The 21,814-nt window shown below is 38.9% G+C and overlaps 1 protein-coding gene across 11 annotated transcripts in view; it reads left to right on the top strand.

Annotated features, from left to right (window-relative positions):
• The first annotated feature begins 2,545 nt into the window (after positions 1–2,545).
• The window catches only part of AHI1 (Abelson helper integration site 1), a 209,471-nt gene continuing 190,202 nt past the window's right edge, over positions 2,546–21,814 (top strand). For 6 of the 11 annotated variants that reach the window (XR_015251561.1, XR_015251562.1, XM_086707931.1 and 3 more), the window contains exons 1-5: positions 6,493–6,673; positions 11,022–11,089; positions 11,545–11,669; positions 19,316–19,956; positions 20,426–20,473. Coding sequence is in view for 9 of the 11 variants with exons in the window: in XM_086707931.1 (XP_086564057.1) it covers positions 11,080–11,089; positions 11,545–11,669; positions 19,316–19,956; positions 20,426–20,473 (824 nt within the window). In the remaining 2 variants the exon portion in view is untranslated. Of the gene's footprint in view, positions 2,565–2,587; positions 2,635–6,492; positions 6,674–7,019; positions 7,099–11,021; positions 11,090–11,544; positions 11,670–19,315; positions 19,957–20,425; positions 20,474–21,814 lie in introns of those variants that run through there. The other 5 variants (XM_086707928.1, XM_086707930.1, XM_086707929.1 and 2 more) reach the window with 5 other exon arrangements.

Genomic DNA, 21,814 nt, shown 5'->3' with positions numbered 1-21,814 from the left:
CTTATGAGACCTAAATCAAAACACTTTTCCTAACAAAACAATATTCATATATATAAAATAAATCTATAAATAGCTTTATACATTGTGGGAAGTTCCATGAATTCTGACCTAACCCACATCTACGGGCTCACCAAGTTTTATTAGCAAGTCTCTTCACAGAAAGTTTATAAAGAAAGCTCAATTATTTCAGTAACTCATATAACCTAATTGCTGAATTTGAATGGCAATCACTATTACAAGGCAATCACTATTAACCCATACATACCCTGTAATATGTATTAAGAGTTGAGAGAGAAGGAATCCTTTTTTACCCAATATGTCAAAGAGATACTCGGCAGAAAAAAAAAAAATTCTGAAAATCAGCTAGAAATGCCAACCAAATTGCCTCACTGAACTCTCTGAAAAGCAAAGGAAGTTTCTCAGGGGCCCAAAGAGAAAAAAAAGTGAAACAAAATGGTAAGCAGGAACTACTCACAGGTAATCCTACACTAGAGGTATTTGCTGATTCCCTAAATGTAGTCCCACAGTGGATTGGCCTACCAAAACATAGAATATGAGCTCTTGTTCAGTGTGGGCATTGAGACCTTTGACTAAAACTGTGACCCTCAAGAGACTACACCAACAAAGGAAGACCAGGAGGCTGGTCTGGGCTAAAGTTTGAGTAGAAGAAAACTTTCCCTTCCAAATTATAAATATAGCCTCTCTTATGTGGGATTTGGGTTCAAATCAATATTAATCTGATTGGTTGTATATGGGGTATAATAAAATGAGAAAAGTCAAGAGTACTCCAAGGTGTTTGATGTTTAGCGTCAGTAACTGGAAAAAAAAAAAAACGGAGTTACCATTACACAAAATAGAGAAAGCCTCAAGAGAGGCATTGATATTCAAGTGGTGATTAGGAGTTTAGTAAGCGTGACATGTGTATTAGACATCTAAGTGGAGATATTCAGTATGCAGTTGGATGTATGAGTCTGAAGTTCAGGAGAGAGGAATGGGCTAGGGAGACATGTGTGGAAGTAGACTGTATGACCAGGGGACTATAGAGACTGGAAGAGATCACCAAGTGAGTACATGTGGATAGAGAAAAGGTTCAAGAGGTTAGTTCTGGGATATTCCAATACCAAGAGGTTAAGGAAATAAACAAAAACTAGCAAAAGAGACCTAGAATAGAGGAAAAGTAGGAAAATGTGCGATCACCAGTTAGCAAATGAAGCGAGAGAAGTTCATGAATTCAAAATAATACCGAACATATATAAAATACTGAGGAATAAATTTAGTGATAATGTGAGACTCTGATATGAAAGCTCTTTTAATTCAAAAAAACCATTATATTTGGCATTCTTATCATAATTGATAAGGCAACACTGGAATAAAACTGATAGAGTATGAAGCCATTAAAATGAATGTATAGATGCATGTTACTGACATTTAAAAAAAGTCTTCTAGGATGGTGGTGATACATGGTAAAGACTAAACAAGGCATCAGGACAAAGTTGATAGTATGAAGTTTTTTTTTTTTTTAAACTTAGTGTATTTAGTATATACATGAAGGAAAGGAGTAAGGTATAAAAGACTATTACCAGTGATTATCATATGACAGGGTTTCAGTTTCTGCATTATAAATGTCTGGATGATTGTTTGAATTGTTACTATGAGTACACACAAACATTATTAACAAGCTTAAAAATTTTAATGAAGTTTACATGGCATATACAATAGTATGGAAATGAAAGTATAACATAATGTTAATTCAAAAAACAGAAATAAGCGTATTATATACAATATGACCAAAATTAAAATATGCATGGAAAGCAGACTGAAAACAAAATTGCCTTAAAAAGCTAATTGGGATTCTCTTTAAGAAGTAGTACTGAATATTTTTTCCTTTTTCTCTGTGGTTCTATGTCTTTCAAATTCTCTATGAGTTTTCCTACTTTTGTTTTGACGGCGTATTACAAAAATTTCCAAACACACAAAGAAAAAGTATAATGAAATACCAGGTACCTACCAGCCAGCTTCAATGACCATCAAAATTTAGGTATATATGTGTTATCTTTCCCTTACCTGTTTTTTTTTTTTTTCTGGAATATTTTAAAGCAAATTTTAGACATCTTGTCATTCTATTCTATTGACTTCAGAACAGCTTATTCTTACATAACTACACTGTCATTATTTCCTTTATAAAGACATAAAAATTCCTTAATATCATCTCAAACTCAGCCCATACTGAAAAATCTCTGATTGCCTGAAACATCTTTATCTAGACAGTTTGTTCTGAATGAGAATCCAAACAGGTCCCATCTTTGCATTCTGTTGTACTTCCAGCACAATAACACCCGCAGTGTTGCAGGCTGAATTTTTGCCCCCAAAATGCATCCATTGAAACCCTAAACCCTAGCACTTCAGAATGTCACTATATTTAGACATAGGATTTTTAAAGAAGTAATTACACTGAAATTAGGTCATTAGGGTGGGCCCTAATCCAATATAACTGATGTCCTTCTAAGAAGAGAAGATTAGGACTCAGGTACAGAGGGAAGACTATGGGAAGACAAAAGGACGAGGTAGGAGAGAGGCCTCTGAAGAAACTAAGCCTGCCAACATCTTGATCTGGGACTTCTAATCTCCAGAATTGTGAGGAAATAAATTTCTGTTGCTTAGGCCAACCAGTCTATGGTACTTTGTATGGTAGACCTAGCAATGCAGTACAAGCAGTAACGCCAACATCTCTTTTGATCGGTTAATGGATATTTTTTTTTTAATTTTTTTTTCAACGTTTATTTATTTTTGGGACAGAGAGAGACAGAGCATGAACGGGGGAGGGGCAGAGAGAGAGGGAGACACAGAATCGGAAACAGGCTCCAGGCTCTGAGCCATCAGCCCAGAGCCTGACGCGGGGCTCGAACTCCCGGACCGCGAGATCGTGACCTGGCTGAAGTCGGACGCTTAACCGACTGCGCCACCCAGGCGCCCCGGTTAATGGATATTTTGTACAGGGGAGAAACATTTTGTCTATCAACCATACTTAGGTCTTATTCAATAAATTTGCTATTTTATATTTATTTAAATGTTTTGAATACCCTAAATCTATTTCATGAATAGTTGGCCAATTTTATTATGAGCGCTACTACTCTTGATTGCTTGCCTCTCCTAGTACCAGTAGGAACTCAGTCTGGTACTCTGAGCTAATGAGGGAAAGCAACATATCTGCTTTCTCCAGTTTGAATGGGACTCATTTTTATATTTACTATATATTCAATTGCCTACTGGATATATCCCACTGAAACTACCTTTTCCTTTATACCTGCTCTTCCTGCCTTTCCACTGTTAATTAATTAGCCATTTTCCATCCAGTTACCTAAGCCAGAAATCTCAGTACCTTTACAACATTTTTTATTTTAAAATACTTTCAAACTTACAGAAAATATTGCAGGAATAGTACAAAGAACTTCTATCTTTGCCCAAATCTTCCAATTGTTGACATATTGCTTTATCCTTCTCTGTTCCTACACATACTCATATTTTACTTATATATACTTTTTTCTGAACCATTTGAGTAAGTTACAGATATGAAGCTTCATTACTTTTAAATAATTCAGTGTGCATTTTCTAGAAACAAAGTATCTCCTATATTACCAGACTGTAGTCATCAAAATCAGGAAATTAACATTGTTAAAATACTATCTAGTCCACAGATCCCATTCAAATTTTGTCAATTGTCCCAATAATATCCTTACAGAAAAAGGATACAATACAGAATAGCATGTTCCACTTAGTTGTCATGCCTCTTCAGTCTCCTACAACCTGAAAAAGTTCTTTAGTTCTTTTGTCTTTCATGACCTTGACAAACTTTTGGATAGTAAAGACCTATGATTTTGTAAAATGTTCCTCAATTTGTGGTTGTCTGATCTTTCCTCACGATTAGATTCAGGTTGTACATTTTTGGCAGGAATATCACAAAAGTGTGTTCTAAGTGTCTTTACCAGGTGGCTTACAATGCTGATCTGTCCTATTACTGGGGATGGTAACGTTGGTCACCAGTGCCAGATTTCTGTACTGTCAAGTTCCTGTTTTTCCCTTTGTAATTAGTATTTGGTCAGAAGATACTTTAAGACTATAATGTTCCTCTTAAAATTCTCACCCTCTGGTATTAGCATACATTGATGATTCTTGGCTGAATCAATTTTTACTATAATAGTTGCCAAATGATGATATATCTACCTACATCATTCCTTCTACATTTATTAGTTGGCGATCTAAGATAAGAAAGGACGTTTCTTTATGCCCATTTAAAAATATTCATGTACTTATTTCAGTATAGACTCAAGCTTTCCTATTTTATTCAGCAGATCATAATCTATTAATATTATTAAAGTGGTGTTCAGATTGCCCCAGATGTTGCTGATGGGGGGCTCCTTCCAGCGGGTTTCTGAGTCCCTTTCATATGTTCCATTATTCTGTAAAAACTCTTTAATTTCTGGTATAAAAAATTTTTCCAGGCTTGTGTTATACTTCCCCTGCTCCTGTTCTGAATAAGCCATTTCCCCAAGAGGCTCTAGTTCCTTTAAATAGAGAATGGTGTTTAAAAACCAAGAAATAGGCACTATGTGCTCATTGCTTCTAAGGTATCATTGTTCCTTACATCTCTTTAGCAGAGGGAGCTAGGGGAAAAAATAGCTAAGTGGATTCAAAGTATGGACAACATTTGAGGTGAGATGTGGGGGAGTAGGAGTTTACAAGAAGAGATTTTTCAGGGAGAGAAGACAATATGTGCAAGAATGGGGACATGAGGGTATGGATTGTTTTGCATGGTACACATGAATTCAATATTGCTGAAGCTTAACATTGAAAGAAGGCAATGAGAGAGGAAACTAGTCTGGCAAACGGAGTGTCTTATAGTTTAAGTAAAGCGACTACATTTTCTCCTACAGATAGTCCTTGAAGAATTTTCAGGACAGTGGCATTATCACATTTATAATTTTAGTGAGGTCATTCTGGTAGCAGTATGGAGGATGGCGTTCTGGAATCAAAACTGGAGTCAGGGGACTGGTAAAGACGCCTTCCCACAATAATCTCAGTGAGAAGTGATGAAGGCTGGCACAAAGCAGTGGGAGTCAGGATGGATAGGCTATACACTGGGAGTGTTAAAAAAGCAGAGCGGACATAATTTGGTGTAAGAGGCATTTAGGATGCTCTGCAGGTATTTGGAAAACTGGGAGGACAGTGGTGATTGAAACCAAGATAGAAATCCAGAAAGAGTAATAGATTTTATTTATTTACTTATTTATTTATTGGTGTTTATTTATTTTGAGAGAGACAGAGACGAATGCGAGTGGGTGGGGCAGAGAGAGAGGGAGACAGAATCTGAAGCAGGCTGCAGGCTGTCAACCCAGAGCCTGATACGGGTCTTGAACTCACTAGCTGCGAGATGATGACCTGAGGCATAGTCGGAAGCTCAACCAACTGAGCCACCTAGGCGCCCCGAGGGTAATAGGTTTTCAATAGAAAGTTGAACAGTTCATTTTGAGATGCCTCAGATGGGAATTTTTTTCATTGCCTTCTCACAGCATTTGGGAGAAACAAATGAGATGTGCTTTGTAAAGTGTGGTGGTTCTAATATAAATGGAAAAGCTGGCCTCCAAAGAAATATGCATAACACTCTCACTTTACAAACTAAGCAACAGGTTATGGCATAGAGCATGACTACAAACTGCAAAAAATTCAAGAGCTGGGGAGGGGCCTGACTAGTATTTTTCCATCCCTGGTGACTCGGAGCTAAAAATGGCGCCTCTGGCAGAAATTAGAAAGCGGGAGGGGGCACTTGGCGTGGAAAAAGATGAGGGTTTTCTTTTTGTTCTGCTTTAAACACATGGCGGCATAACACCGCGCCAGACGAATCATGGAAATTTGTTTCCTTAATATCTGGTCTGTAGCACAATTCTGTTCTCCACGCTTAAAAGGATGTTTCATTTTGTGGGCGCGATCGCTAGGGCGGTGACGTGCCTGTTGCTTTCCTTCATTCATGCTTCTCGCCTTGGAGGGCTCCACGACTGCCTCCCTGTCTATCCCTGCCCCCTCTCGTTTTGCTCCAGCGATGGCTACGGTTTTGAGGGACAAAACGCTTTTTCAGGCGTGACGACCAAATGGGTTCAGACCCTTCCCTGCGCCCCTTAGGGCTTCTCGGCCGGGCATTTCTTTCTCTTCGGAGGGCCGCGGCCTCGCGCTTTCCGCACGGGCACGAGGAGTCCGGCGCGCGATCACCGGAGCGCGTGCCCGGCCGTAGTCTGAAGGCCCGCGGGCCGGCGCGCGCGCACCGCCTCCACAGGCGCCGCATTGCAGCAGCTCGGGGCCCCGGCGTAGGCGGCGCGGGGGCGGGGCCGCGGACCGGAGTCTAAGTTGGGCAGCGGTCCAGTCCCGGAGCTCGGGCCTCATCGGTTGTCGTGGGAACGGCGGCGTAGGCAGGCGCTGACGTCAGCAGGCGGCGCGCCGCCCGCACTGCGGCACCTAGTCGGCTCTGCGAGCCGGAGTGGCTGGCTGGTTGCTGGGTGGCTGCGGGGGCGTCCCGTAACTGCCCCGCCCCGCCCCACCCCGCCCCGCGCGGTAGGCAGCTTCGCACCGTCTCAGTGTCCGCCCGGGGGGAACGGGCCGTCGGCCGCTCTGAGCTCAGTTCTCTGTGAGTACGCTGCAGGCCTGCTGGTGGCGGGAGCCCGGGCCGGGCCCTGGGCCTGCCTCGGCCTTCTCCGGGGGCCGCGACTTGGGGGACTGCTTGAGTCCGAGAGCGGGGGGGGCGGCACTGCGCCACCGCAGGCTGACCCGCCAAGTGCCGCGGAGCCTTGGGATGTAGTTTCTGATGAATTCCTCTAAGTACTTTCCCGTTCCCTTCCCTGGGCTCCCATCCCTGGGCTCCCATCCCGGGCCCGCCCAGTGTGGTGTCCTGAGCCAGCGTGGAGGGAATGCAATCTTTGGCTTTCCTACTCCGGATTCTGGCTTAAAAGCATTTAAGTCAGATGCGCACTAAGGATGTTTATTTCCTTTTAGGGTGTCAGCTTGGTGCTGAGTCTCGAACCGGTGAAATGCCTTAATTACATCTGAGAAAAGGTGGTCAGTGTGTTACGTTTATAAGAAAAGGGTCGTTTTGATATGTACGTGAAAAGTACACTCTTTAGAATCGCTACCAATGGTTGTGCTGCATTTCAGCATTACTGTGAGAACATCTACTCACTGGGGTATATGGCTTTCACGTTTTGAGAAAAGGATGCTAACAGTTTTCTCACCTGTTGCTTTAACTATTGCTGTTACTGATTGGGCTTTCAGGAGGAAGATTGCTCCTTGTGAGAACTCTGGGAAGTTTTTAAAAAATATCTGAAAAATCCAAATACCAAACGTTTTTTAAAACCGTACTTGGTTTATTTGTTTATCTTGTTTATTTATGCAGGCTATCTTCATTTATTAGTTGAATTATGCATACAGGGTTTTTTTTGGATTCTTTTTTTTTTTTCCTGTGCTATAAAATTCAGTTAAAGGGTAAATTATTCAAGCCTCTGCTTCTTCTCCCCATGGTTTTTACACATGTATTGGCCAATAATCAGATGTTTAGAGAAAAGGAAATATGAGGTGAAATGTACTGCATCTCATATATAAATAGCAAAATTTAGTATTTCTTAGCAGCTCCTATAAAGGGATTTGTGAGGGAGAAGCTTTAAAATAATGGAATATATGAGGGCCAGAGATACCATTTTAAATTTGTCCCTTAATTTTTGCCAGTGATGTTACTAATCAAATATTAGCCATTCATTCAAACACATTAATGTTTGGAAGTGATTATTTCTGTTATGTATATGCTATATTAAGTAATATTAGTGTCTATGCAACTATACATTGTACTACTGATAGTAAATAGTGTGAACTTGTAATTCACTTGATGTATTTTATGGCACAATTATTTTTAGTACTATAATAATAGACATAATTTTATTGAGCACCTACAATGTGTCAGCCACTGTGCTGATCACTTTGCTTTTCACTATTTCCTTTTCTCCTTACAATAAAGTAGGTGCCATTTTAATTTCCTGGGTCGTTTTACCAAGGTGGAAATAAAGGGCTGAGGTAGAGAGGGAGGTGTAAAGCTCAAAGCACTGTGGGATCACAGAGAAGTATTTAACTGCCCCTTTAGGTTAGAGAGCTCCCAGAAAAGATACCATTTGCATTTAGTGTTAAAGGATAGTTAGGAGTTTCCTAGACAAAAGAAGAAGGTCATTTCTTAGGAGAGAGAGGTGTACGTGTAATGGTACAAAGGCAAGAAGGAGTTTGGCATGATTGAAGGCTTGTAAGTAGTTGCACATGGCTAGAGTTCAAAATGTGTATGGAAATGTGGCTGGAGAAAGAGAGGTTTTAAAAAAAAAAGGGCAGGGAGTCATCTTATAAGTAGCCTTGAACCCCGGTGGTAAGGACTTACTATTTTTTCCAGTGGGTGATTGGAATCTAGTGAAGAGATTTAAAAAAAAAATTGTAATGTTTATTTTTTTTTTAGAGAGAGATAGCACGAGTGGGGAAGGGGCAGAGAGAGAGGGAGACACAGAATCTGAAGCAGGCTCCAGGCTCTGAACTGTCAGCACAGATGCGGGGCCGAACTCACGAACCATGAGACCATGACCTGAGCTGAAGTCAGAGGCTCAACTGAGTGAGCCACCTAGGTGCCCCAGAATCTAGTGAAGATATTTAAACAGAAATGATGCCATCATGTTTGTATTTTAGAAAATTCCTCTGCTTGCAACGTGGAGGATGACTTATTTATTTATTTTTAAAAGGATAGGGTGATGGAAACATGGAAACAATCTTAAGAAAAAAAAGTAAAAACTTTCCACAGTCTTTTTGTCTCTCAAAGCTACTGCCTAATGTCACTGCCTTTGGGGGTGGGGGAAGACAGTTGGAAGCAGAATTATAGAAATAATTATCCACACGTTTCTGTAGGTCTCACCTTCCATTCATTCTTCCACCTATGGCTGCCGGATTTCTGCCCATTCACAAACATTTTTGCAAACACGTGACTTCCAGACTGCAGATCCAGTGGACGCTCTTCACAACTTGCTCAAATCTTCAGCCTGGCTCTCCTTGCTGGATTACTATATTCTGTTGCCTACCAAACAATCTGATTATACATACACAAACACAGATTTATATATACAGTGCTAATAGCTGTCATTTTCAAAGGGCTTGCCATGTTCTAGGCATTGTGCTAAGTATTTTACATGCATATTCTTATTTCATTTTTACAAAAACCTTGTGAGTAATTTACAGTTATGATTCCCTTTCGAACGATTAGGAAGTTGAGGTCCAGAGATTAATTTACTGGTAGGTGGAACTGGGATTTGAATCTAGGGATCTGACAGTGGAGCCAACGTTTGTAGCTGGTTAGTGCCCCAGCTCAGCATGCCCCACCAAGCTCACCTGAGTGTTGTCCCCGTAGGAAATATCTGTTACAATCGTAACAGATGTTTATCAGTGCTTTTTTTTTTAAGGCATTGTTCTAAATCATCTAACCCTTACAACAACCTTTTGAATGTGCACCTTTAGATTGATTTTACAGATGAGGAAACAAACACCTAAGGTCACAATTAATTGTTTGTAAGACTAATCCCAAGACTTGGGTTTTAAAGTTCTCCATTATGCTTGTACTGTATTCCAGTTAATAATACTACTAGCCTAATTATTCTACTTGCAGAAGCACGAGAATCATCCTTTACTCTTTGTCCTGCCTCTTCAGTCGTTTTTATCTTTCTGAAATGTCTAAAATATCATAATTTTTTAAGGGAAAACAGGTTAAGCTGAATATAAGTAAGCCTTTTCTTAATGACTCAAAGTCATATATATAGTTCAGCTGTTTTCCTATGTATTGAATGACCAGGGAATATATAAATATTAGGTTCTTATTTGCTTTATGTTTCAGTTACTGATGCACTTGCCTTTGCGTCTCTTCTTTTTTCTAACTTAGGGTAGATTGGAAAGTGGATGACCAAACTTATTAGATCTGTATCTACTAGAAAGAGTACATTCGGGCTCCCATCAGTAAAGTGTAAGAGTCTTTACTGTGTGGATTTAGTGACATCTATTTTGTCTGTGTACCAGATAGTTGTTATATTTAAACTGCATAATTAGGTGTATGTGTGTAGTCATTCTTTCCTTTTTAGCGTTTCTTCTCAGACTTTTCTGTCCAGAATACCCTTAATATTAGAGGAACATGAATGTGGATCCCCAGGGATCTGGAGCCTCAACCAATAATTGCTGAGCCAATTCAAATTATAGTTTTCTCTCTTTTTTTTTCTTTAACAGTCTTCCACTTTATTCTTTAAAATGTGTGAATATTATGCTCTAAGGTGGAAATTAATATGTTTTGGACACATACCTCCATCTTTAAGTAAAATTGGAAATGCAGGAATATGTATACTGAGTTTATCCCTGGTTTTGATATGTAATAATACACACCCAGGTTTTTATTTGAGGAGAATGATATGAATGCTTGTGTTTAACCTTCTCTATTGCAACATTTTCAGTGGCAGGTACAAAAATGTTTAAATTCATTTTCTGTTAATATGGTACCCACAGTCATACTTTACAATATAATAGTGTGTGCTCTTGGGAAAGTCAATTCTGGGGTGGAGTTTGGCTTCTTAAAAGTACATTGAAAAGCTTATTTTTTACTTACAACACTTTTATTAAAAGTGCATTAATATACAAAGTATGTATTTACTGCTTTCAAGATTCTTTTTAAATTTTTTGTTTCAAACATACAAATATTTTACCCAAATACGATCCAGTTTTCTTTACCTTTTTTCAGACCCTAAACTGATTTGAATGTATTTAAGTCATTTGCATAAGATTAAAGTAAGAGAAGAGAACTTAGCTTTATTGGTATAAATCTTATGAGGTAGTAGATAAATCATGACATAATCTTGTATGAAGAATGTTTTGTAATTTTTATTTGCAAATTCCGTATCACAAGTAAATTCTCTTTGTTTTGATAGGATGCTTATTGAGTCAGGGCTTTACGTTACAACTTGATGCTCTCCATATAGCTGAGATATGCCCACTGGTAAGACTTTTATGAAATTTATATATGCAATACATGTTATTTATTTATTTATTTATTTATTTATTTATTTATTTAAAAGTTGGGATTATTTAAAGGGATTCTTTAACCAATTAATGAATAAAGTCAATGTCATTAACCAATATTATATTTAGATATAGTTTGGTTTTCAATTTCTAGTTAATGTTAATATTTAATGTTACTGTGCATCATAAATAGAAAGTTAACTGAGTAAAGGAAACTTTTAGAGGGAGTAACAGGTGAGAGGGATACAGGTGAGTGTAGTGACATCATAGCCAAAAGAAAAGTTTTTTAAGAAGAAAGGACTGGTCACTTCTTCTAAGGTAGCTAAAGAACTCAAGTAGTTGTCTAAAGACTGTGTTCTTTAACATAATAATAATGCAGATATGTGCTATAGTAATGTTGTTCAGAAAATGATGAGTCTTTATCATTTGTAGTGGAGAGTGAAGCCAAACTGAAAACCAGAGTTCGCTTTGAGGAATTGCTTAAGACCCACCATGATGTTATACATGAACGAAAAAAACTGAAGAAAAAAACTGGCATATCTGGAGAAAAAATTGTAGTGAGTAATCAGTTATTTGGTAATGATGACTTATATTCTGCATGAAATTATGACTCTCATATTAAAACTCTGAGGAACTTTGGAAATTAACAACAGTAAAGGTATGTCATGGTCAATAATGTGTGGTAAAATAAAGTTTACAGTAAAATCCACATCACTCTTGGGGTACTGAGTTCAGTCTTGAGTGCTGTCCTATGAGAATAACATAGACAGAGTGATGAGAGATTGGGCAAACTCAGGTGCCCACGCATATTACACATTTTTAAAGAAAATGAAGATTTTTAACCCAGCATTGTGAAGGACTTAGGGAGTAATTATCTTACTTCAGCTATTCAGTGGCTTATCTAGACTTACCCAGTCTAGATAATTTGATTCTACCCAGCAGAAGCAAGAGGAATCAGTGGAACCTTAAGACCGTAATTATCCTTTTGTACTTGAGGTGTACTTTCAAATGATAGAATTTTTTTGGCACTACGTTTGAAGAGATTAAAAATGCAGAACTCAAATAGCACTAAACAAATCAACAAATGACTGCAACCTGATTCCAGGGTATTATAAAGTGTCTGTAATAGTATCCACAATTAATGTAATAGTCACTCTTTAAACCTGTCTAGCTACTTCACTCCCACCTTTTACTCCTTTGACCATAATCTGTTTTGTGCGCGCACACACACACACACACACACACACAAATAACTTCATGCATGTTCTGGTAAATTGGTATATAGTGTTTCTTTGGCAGGAGTTTTAGAAGTTATATATATAACCTGTATTTTGTAGCAAATTTTACCCTATTCTGAATTTTGTCATGTGCTCTCTTCATTCTAATATTCTCTTTGGCAGTTACCAGTGTAATAGTATATATTCTCAAGTGAAGCAAAAGTAAGTACTGACATTAGCCAGAATCAGCTGCACACACATACGGGGTTCATAGTACACCTGTGTGGTACTGCACATCAGTTTAGAACTACTGACAGAAGGGGGCAGGTTAGGTCTCCTGTAGTGGATGCTGCCCTTAGATAGAATGTGCTTCTTCTGGTGGTACCAGTATGTAGTTTGGTAGGGAACAGAGGCATGTGGAGGATGGAACATTGCTTATTGGGATATGCCCTTTCCTTGAGCAAGTTGGTATGTACTCAAAAAAAGCAGAAAGAACCCTGGAAACAACTGAGGATATTTTTATGGACTTAGTCAAAGTGAAACCTCATATTTTCTCTCACTATTAGAACTGGGCTTTGTGAGTATGAACCAAATGCTGTTTAGGCCTGGAATGCTCAGTTAAGTGGACAGCCAGAAAATGGGCAGAAGGTACATCCATTTACCTGTGGTCCAGTTTAGATATTGGAAACACACAAGTGTGAGGTGACTAAACATGACCTACCCACCCTCTTTTAGTTCATAGGAGGCCATTTAAAATCTCTCTCTCTCTCTCTCTCTCTCTCTCTCTCTCTCTCTTTTTTTCAGAGATGAGTATACTAGGAAAAAATACTTAGGAAGAGATTGTTCAGCTCAAAAGAAGGGGGGATATTCCTGGAGGACTTAGAGGGAAACAAAATGTTTTTGAAATGATTTATTTTAGGAGTAGAGGAAGAATATCTGCTTCTATTTACTAGATAGCAGTGCTTTTCTTTTTTTTTTTTTTTAATTTTTTTTTTTTCTTCAACGTTTTATTTATTTTTGGGACAGAGAGAGACAGAGAATGAACGGGGGAGGGGCAGAGAGAGAGGGAGACACAGAATCGGAAACAGGCTCCAGGCTCTGAGCCATCAGCCCAGAGCCCGACGCGGGGCTCGAACTCACGGACCGCGAGATCGTGACCTGGCTGAAGTCGGACGCTCAACCGACTGCGCCACCCAGGCGCCCCAGTGCTTTTCTATCTTTCAAGCACTTCTAAACATTTTATGCATATCCACTCATTTTTAAATTTTTTTTTTTCAACTTCTTTTTTTTTTTTTTTTTTTTGGGGACAGAGAGAGACAGAGCATGAATGGGGGAGGGTCAGAGAGAGAGGGAGACACAGAATCGGAAACAGGCTCCAGGCTCCGAGCCATCAGCCCAGAGCCCGACACGGGGCTCGAACTCACGGACCGCGAGATCTTGACCTGGCTGAAGTCGGCCGCTTAACCGACTGCGCCACCCAGGCGCCCCCACTCATTTTTAATACAAACAACAAAATGGTGTGGTTTATCTCCATTTATAAATGAGGAAACTAGATCACAGAGGTTGAATAATTTGCCTAAATTTGCACAGTTAGTGGTAGAACCAGACAGAATTCACAGTCTTAACAGTCTGGCTGTGGAACCTCCTCTCCTAACCACAACCCAGTAGGATCTCTTTCACTAAGGTGCGAAGAGATGGGACCTCTTCACAACAAAAACAAGGAGTCTCATGTACAAAGCAGGCTGACATGGGAAGGGAAGCTGGCTGAAATAAGAAAAGGAAGCAAGGAAAAGGCTGTAATAATTCGTAATAATGGCAGATTCACCTTATTTTTCAGCAGTCTATTAGGCACTGTGATGAGAATTTTCCAAATGCTGTTTCTGATTCTCATGTTAATCATGGAACATAGGTATTGAGGCTCTTACTTTGCACATGAGAGATTTTATAGACATGACAGATTTTATAGACATCTGAACAGAAAAACCACTTAACAAAGGTGTTAAGTGGTTTGCCAGGGCCATATAACCAAAAGTAGAATAAGTGAGATTTAAAACCACCACCTTCCATGTTCTTTCTTTAGTTGTTTTTTTTTTAACTATATCTTAAGCCCAAAATAGTAGAATTGGTACCAATGAAAAATGTAGTTAGTGATGTGGAAGATAAATTTGAAGCATTCTTCCATGAGAAGAAGTGGCTAAAGCACTTAAAATGAAAGAAATAAGTAGTGAGGACATATAGAACTATTGGTCCTACAAATAAACGTTCCTGGACATTTATTTTTAATTTTTAAAATGTTTTATTCCAGAGAGAGAGGGAGAGCATGTGTGTGAGCGTGAACAGGACAGAGAGGCAGAGGGGGAGAGAGAATCTTAAGCAGGCTCCATGCTGAGCATGGAGCCTGATGTGGGACTCAATCCCATGACCCTGGGATCATGACCTGAGCAGAAATCAAGAGCCAGATGCTCAACCAACTGAGCCACCCAGGCGACTCTAAACTTCCTATTTTTAAAAGTAGACTCTAAAATAGATTTTTTAAATGACAGGCATTTGACTTACAACATTGACAGATCAAAAACAATGACATAGAGTTTAAAACTAAAAATTTACAGGGACACCTGGGTGGCTCAGTCAGTTGAGTGTCTGACTGCATGGCCTCTAACCAGATCGATTAAGAAAAAGGGAAGACACAAGTTACCAATTAGGACTATAAGAGGGTATTCACTGTAGATGTTACAGACCTGAAAAGAATAACGTAATATTTCAAATAATTTTATGACAAATTTAGCAGTTTAGATGAAATGCATAAATTACTTCAAGGACACAGACTACCAAAGCTGACTCAAAGAGACATAGATAACTTGTATATTGAACACTTTTAAAAAATGAAATCTGTGGTTAAAAACCTGCCCATAAAGAAAACTACCTACTTTTCTCAGGTGTCCACATTGGTAAATTTTACCAAACATTTGGGGAGAAGTAATGATGATTCTGTACAGACTGTTACAGACTATACAAAATGAGCAACTGTTTCTCTACTCTTTGGGCAGGCAATCGTTAATTATCCTGATACACAAAGACATTACAAGAAAACTATACCAGTATCCCTTTTGAACATAGAGCAGACATACTCCATAAAATATTAGGAAACCAATCTTAAGTTATATGGAAAGGATAATACCCCATGACCAGATAAAGTTTATCTCAAGAATACATCATTCACTCAGTATTAGAAAAATCAGTCAATATAATTCATCACATTAAAAGATTAAATAAAAAACAATATGATTGTCTGTATAAATGCAGTAAAAGGATTTGACGGAATTCATCACCCGTTCTGTTAACTCTTAAACAAAAAGAATAGAGAATTTCCTTAACTTGATAAGGGGAATCTATAAAAACCTATACCTGCATTGAAGGCTTTTACCCTAAGTTTGAGCTTATGTCACCATGAGTATTCATGATTGTACTGGTGACCCTGACCAATGCAATAATGCTATTTTAAATTTTTTTTTTTTTTTAACGTTTATTTATTTTTGGGACAGAGAGAGACAGAGCATGAACGGGGGAGGGGCAGAGAGAGAGGGAGACACAGAATCAGAAACAGGCTCCAGGCTCTGAGCCATCAGCCCAGAGCCTGACGCGGGGCTCGAACTCACGGACCGCGAGATCGTGACCTGGCTGAAGTCGGACGCTTAACCGACTGCGCCACCCAGGCGCCCCAATAATGCTATTTTAAAAGATGGCATAAAGATTGAAAAGGGAGTAAGAGTGTCTGTTTACAGGTGACAAAAACCTACAAAAAGTGCTACTAACTAGAACTATTAAGTGGGTTTATCAGAATATAAGGTCAAAGTTGGGGCGCCTGAGTGGCTTGGTTAAGCATCTGACTTCAGCTCAGATCATGATCTGACAGTTCATGAGTTTGAGCCCCACATCAGGCTCTGTGCTGACAGCTCAGAGCCTGGAGCCTGCTTCCAGTTCTGTGTCTCCCTCTCTCTCTGCCCCTCTCCTACTCACACTCTGTCTCTCTGTCTCTCTGTCTCTCCAAAGTAAATAGATATTACAAAAATAAATTTATCAAAAACTGTACAAGGCGTGTTATATCCTGATAACCCCCAAACTGCTAAAAACAAAGATCAAATAGATACTCATGTTCATGCATCAGAAGAATCATTGTTATCATATAATAACTGACAGAACATTATTATCCACTCTCTGAAAGTTGATTTATTGATTCAATTCAATTTTATCAAAATGCCAGTAGGTGTTTTTTTTTTTGTTTTTTTTTTTTAAGATTTGAAAAACTAATTATAAAACTTACTTGTAAATTTAAGCAGTGGACCTAGAGTAGCTAAAAACAATTTTTAAAAAGAAGAACAAAGTTGAAAGAATTTGACTGTCTGATTCAAAGCTCATTGTAAAGCTGTAGTAACCAAGACAACCTGTTATTGTCATAAAGATAGACATATGATTCAGTGCAACAGTATAGAGTCTAGAAGTAGACCCAAATGTGTATGATTAATTGGTTCTTGACAGAATTGCCAAGGTGTGCCAGAATTGCCAAGGAGTGAGAAAGATAACCTTTTCAAAAAATGGTGCTGGAACATATCTCCATATACAATATTATAAACTATGATCATATCATGTTCAGAAATTAAATAGAAGTGGAGCAAAGACCTAAGCATAAGAGCTAAAATTACATATGTTATAGAAGAAACAGGATAAAACCATTGTAACCTTGAGTTATGAATAGATTTTCTCAGCATACAAAAGCATGAACATAAAAGAAAAAAATATGAATCGGGTTTGTGAAAATTCAAGACCTTGCTAAGAAAATGAAAACATGCTATAGATGGAGAAAAATATGTTCAACAACATACTGATAAATTATGTGTAGAACATTTGAAAACTCTTAGAACTCAGTGATTTGAAAATAACCCAATGAAAATGGGCAAAAAAATTTTAACACTTAAAGAAGAGATCACGGGGATGCCTGGGTGGCTCAGTCAGTTGAGCGTCCGACTTCGGCTCAGGTCACGATCTCGCAGTCCGTGAGTTCGAGCCCCGCGTCGGGCTCTGGGCTGATGGCTCAGAGCCTGGAGCCTGCTTCCGATTCTGTGTCTCCCTCTCTCTCTGCCCCTCCCCCGTTCATGCTCTGTCTCTCTCTGTCTCAAAAATAAAAATAAAAAACGTTAAAAAAAAAATTAAAAAAAAAAGAGATCACGTGTAAAGATTTTCAATACCATTGCTAATTAGGGAAATACAATTTAAAACAGTAATGATAGGGTACTCTGCTGACAGTGCAGAGCCTGCTTGGGATTCTCTCTTTCCCTCTCTCCTTGCCCCTCCCCTGCTTGCGCACTCTCTGTCAAAAAACAAACAAACAAACAAAAAACTTAAAATGTAAAACAATACTGAAATGCCATTACACACATATTTAAATAGCTAAAAAAAATTGACAGCGGTAAATGCTGATAAGGCCATTATAGAAATGGAACTCTTATGCGTTTGGAACTACAAAATGTTACAGCCACTTTGGGAAGCAGTTTGGCAAGTTATTTAAGAAGTTACACATTTAGGGGTGGCTGGGTGGCTCAGTTGGTTAAGCATCTGATTTTGGATCAGGTCATAATCTCACGGTTCATGAGATCAAGCCCCTTGTAGGGCTCTGTGCTTGTCAGAGCCTGGAGACTGCTTTGGATTCTGTGTCTCCCTCTCTCTCTGCCCCTCCCCCGTCAAAAATAAACATTAAAAAAAAAAAGTTAAACATCTACTTACTCTATAGCACAGTAATTTTTGGGTGCGTATACAAGAGAAACAAAAAACATGTAACAGTGCAAAACTGGAAATAACTCAAATGTTCATTAATTAGTATATAGAGAAACAAAATATAGTATAGATCCATGCATTGAAATACTGCTGAGCAGTTAAAGGAATAAACTACTACAAATGCAACAACATGAATGAATTCCAAAGCTTTATGCTGTGTGAAGGAAACCAGTCACAAAAGGCTATATACTGTAAGATTCCATGTATGTATGGTGACAGTTGTACCTACCTGAAGCATGCTGCATGTCCCTCTCTCTGTTCACCTGCTTGTCCTCTGGGTGAAAGTCACCATCTGACACAAATGGAGGTGGGGGACAGAGCTGTCCTTCCCAGCTCCTCAGTTGGTCATCCTCAGGTTTAATCCCCTCCTTCTGCTGATGTTACTTGATTCAGGGCTTATGTGGCTTCTCCAGAATCACCCTTCCACGGAGAAGTCTTTTCCTGCGGGTTGTGGTTTTTTTCTGCTAATTTCCTCAAAGATCTAATCCTTTCTATTTTTTATCCTTGGGAAATTTCTCAGAATATTTATTCTATTACTAGTAACATTTCTTTTTGATTTCTAGCCCTTTTCTAGTAAAAATATCTCAAGTAATTTTAATTAGAAAGATATATAGGCATGTATTTAGTCTGTGATTTGATTTAACTTGATAATGTTTAATATTTAGCAGGATTTTCAGTGATGTATTTGAATCAGTTGTAGGGTGATTCTAGAACTATAGACTTCTGACTTTAGAATGTAATTATGAAGCAAGATAAATGACCTGTTTCTGCAGGGGGAATCTGAATTGCTTTAACTCTGTGCCTCTTTTAGCAATTTCTCAAATACTTTATAATTAAAGTATGCATCATTCTGCCAAAGAGAAAAATAACATTTGAGGTTTGAGCAATTTATTCACTTCTGAAAAGTCATTAACTACTTTTTCTCCCTGTTAATTACCTCATTTATCTGAAGTTACTCTCAGAAATTACTAATTGAATGCTGAGAGAATAAACTAGGATAGTGCTAATGAGATGGTCTAGAATGGTATCAGTGTATCCAAGTGAAAAATGAAATAACTTTCCCAAGATTACACATTGAACAACGATCATTGTGCTTTCTCTTTACATGACTGAACTGTGGTCGGCTGAAACTTTGTTATTGTGTCTTCTTTTCCCAGCTTGACGCTGTTAGAAGCAATCTTCAGAAAAGTAAAGAAACTAAAAGGGATGATGTAAGTGCTAGTGACACTAATAACCCAGAGAAGATCATGCCAGTCACTAAAAACAAACCAAGGAATCTCCAGTCAGCCCCTGAAAATCCAGATGATGTCAGTGCAGAGGAAGACAAGCAAGGAAAGGCGAGTAAAAAGGTAAAAACAGCACTCCAGGTGACTGCACAAGGAATGGAACCGGCAACTCCCAGGAAGAAGGTGGATTCTATGCATCGGAAAGCACAAACCAGGTCACAGCCAGGTGTTGCTTGTCAGAAAAGCGAGAAGGCAGATGAAGAAAGAGAAAATAATAATTTAGATGAGGAAGAAGAGCTGATGCAAGCATACCAACTTCAAGTAGCTGAAGAAATGGCAAAGGAGATTAAGAAGAAAATAAGAAAGAAACTCAAAGAACAGTTGACTTACTTTCCTTCAGATACTTCATTGCATGATGGCAAATTGAACAGTGAAAAAAAAGATACTTCATTACATGATGGCAAATTGAACAGTGAGAAAAAAGATACTTCATTGCATGATGGCAAATTGAACAGTGAAAAAAAAGTAAAGAAAAAGAAGAAAGTTCCAATCTCATCTAAAGCTGAGTCAAGGTACTTTGTGTTGATAAATATGAAAGGTCCTCTTTAAAAAACACTAGTGTTCTCAGCTTTTGAGTAATATCTGCAGTTATACTAAGGAAATTCTTAACCTTTCATGTGAACCTGTTGCCAGTACAGTAATAACAGTTATGCTTTCCATAGCACCTTAGTATATGCTCAGTGCTTTATAAGAATTAACTCATTTATTCCTTGTGACAACCCTATGAGGAATAGTAATACTGTCATCCTGTTTTGCAGATGAGGAAACTTGAAAGGGTGCAGTCACAGAACCAGTATGAAGTTTAGCCAAAACCTTACCAGTCTTGTTCTGGAGTCTCTAACCCTTAACTACTTATTTATATCAGCTTATTTAATAACGGAAACCCAACTTCTCCCTCATTTTTGAGTTATGAATGCCTGTTCAGATATATGAATATAGTGTTTTTTTCGTTATCATACAAGTAACATTTGCTTATTGTAGAGCATACCGACATAAAGAAGAAGCTAAAAGTAATCCAGCCATCCAGAGGTAATCATTATAAGAAATTTTGTATTCTAGGTTTTTTTTTTCTATAAATGATACTTACACATATGTGTTTGCATGTACAATGTGAGTTTCTGTGATCATACTTGTATTCTTATGTCTCTCTTTGGGGAAAACAAGATAAAAAATGTCTTTTAACTAATTACCTTCATTTTCTATAATCCACATTTACATAAACAACTTGAGGTGAGAACATTCTATATTTGATTATTACCTGGCATTCAGGGACAGTTTGCCTTAGTGTCCTCACCTAAACATAATTCCCCTCTTGCCAAAAGCTAGACAACCAGTGGTAACAAAGGGAAGGCAAATAGATTTGCTACATGAACACCTTACTATATGTATTGGTTATCTGTTGCTACATTAAAAAGCTACTCTAGGGGCTCCTGGGTGGCTCAGTCGGTTAAGCGTCCAACTTAGGCTCAGGTCATGATCTCATGGCTCATTAGTTTAAGCCCCGCGTCAGGCTCTGTGTTGACAGCTCAGAGCCTGGAGCCTGCTTTGGATTCTCTCTCTCTCTCTCTCTCTCTCTCTCTCTCTCTCTCTCTCTGTCCCTCCCCCTCCCCTGCTCATGCTTGTGTGTGCTCTTTCTCTCTCTCTCAAGGATAAACATTTAAAAAATTAAAAGAGGGGCGCCTGGGTGGCGCAGTCGGTTAAGCGTCCGACTTCAGCCAGGTCACGATCTCGCGCTCCGTGAGTTCGAGCCCCGCGTCAGGCTCTGGGCTGATGGCTCGGAGCCTGGAGCCTGTTTCCGATTCTGTGTCTCCCTCTCTCTCTGCCCCTCCCCCGTTCATGCTCTGTCTCTCTCTGTCCCAAAAATAATAAACGTTAAAAAAAAAAAATTAAAAAAAATAAAATAAAATAAAAAAATAAAAAATTAAAAGAAAAAGCTACTCTAGAAGTTAGCAAAACAGCACTTATTGTCTCAAGTTTCTTTGGATCAAGAACCTGAGCCTGGCTTGACTGGGTGCCTCTGACTCAGGGTCTCTCATAGGCCGCAATTAGGACGTCAGCTGGGGCTGCACTCATCTTCACGCTCTGCTGGGGGACATCGTTGTTGGAAGGCTTGCGATGTCCGTTTTTAAGTTTACTCATGTGGTGCTTGGCAGGTCTCAGGTCCTGACTGACTTTTGGCCAGAGATATCAGTTCCTTGCCACATGGACCTCTCCATATGAGCTACTTGGAAAGGGAGATGGAGAGAAGTCATAGTCTTTGTGAAACCTGATCATGGTGTGGAAGTGACATCTATTACTTTTGTCCTATTTTGTCTATTAGAAGTGGGTCACTAGATTCAGCCCACAGTCAAGGGAAGGGGATTAGACAAA

This window comes from Puma concolor, chromosome B2 (genome assembly GCF_028749965.1).
Source record: "Puma concolor isolate L17-30 chromosome B2, mPumCon1.1.hap2, whole genome shotgun sequence".
NCBI lineage: Eukaryota > Metazoa > Chordata > Mammalia > Carnivora > Felidae > Puma > Puma concolor.
Note: the sequence above shows the minus strand (reverse complement) of the source record. Positions and strands in the feature narration are given on the sequence as shown.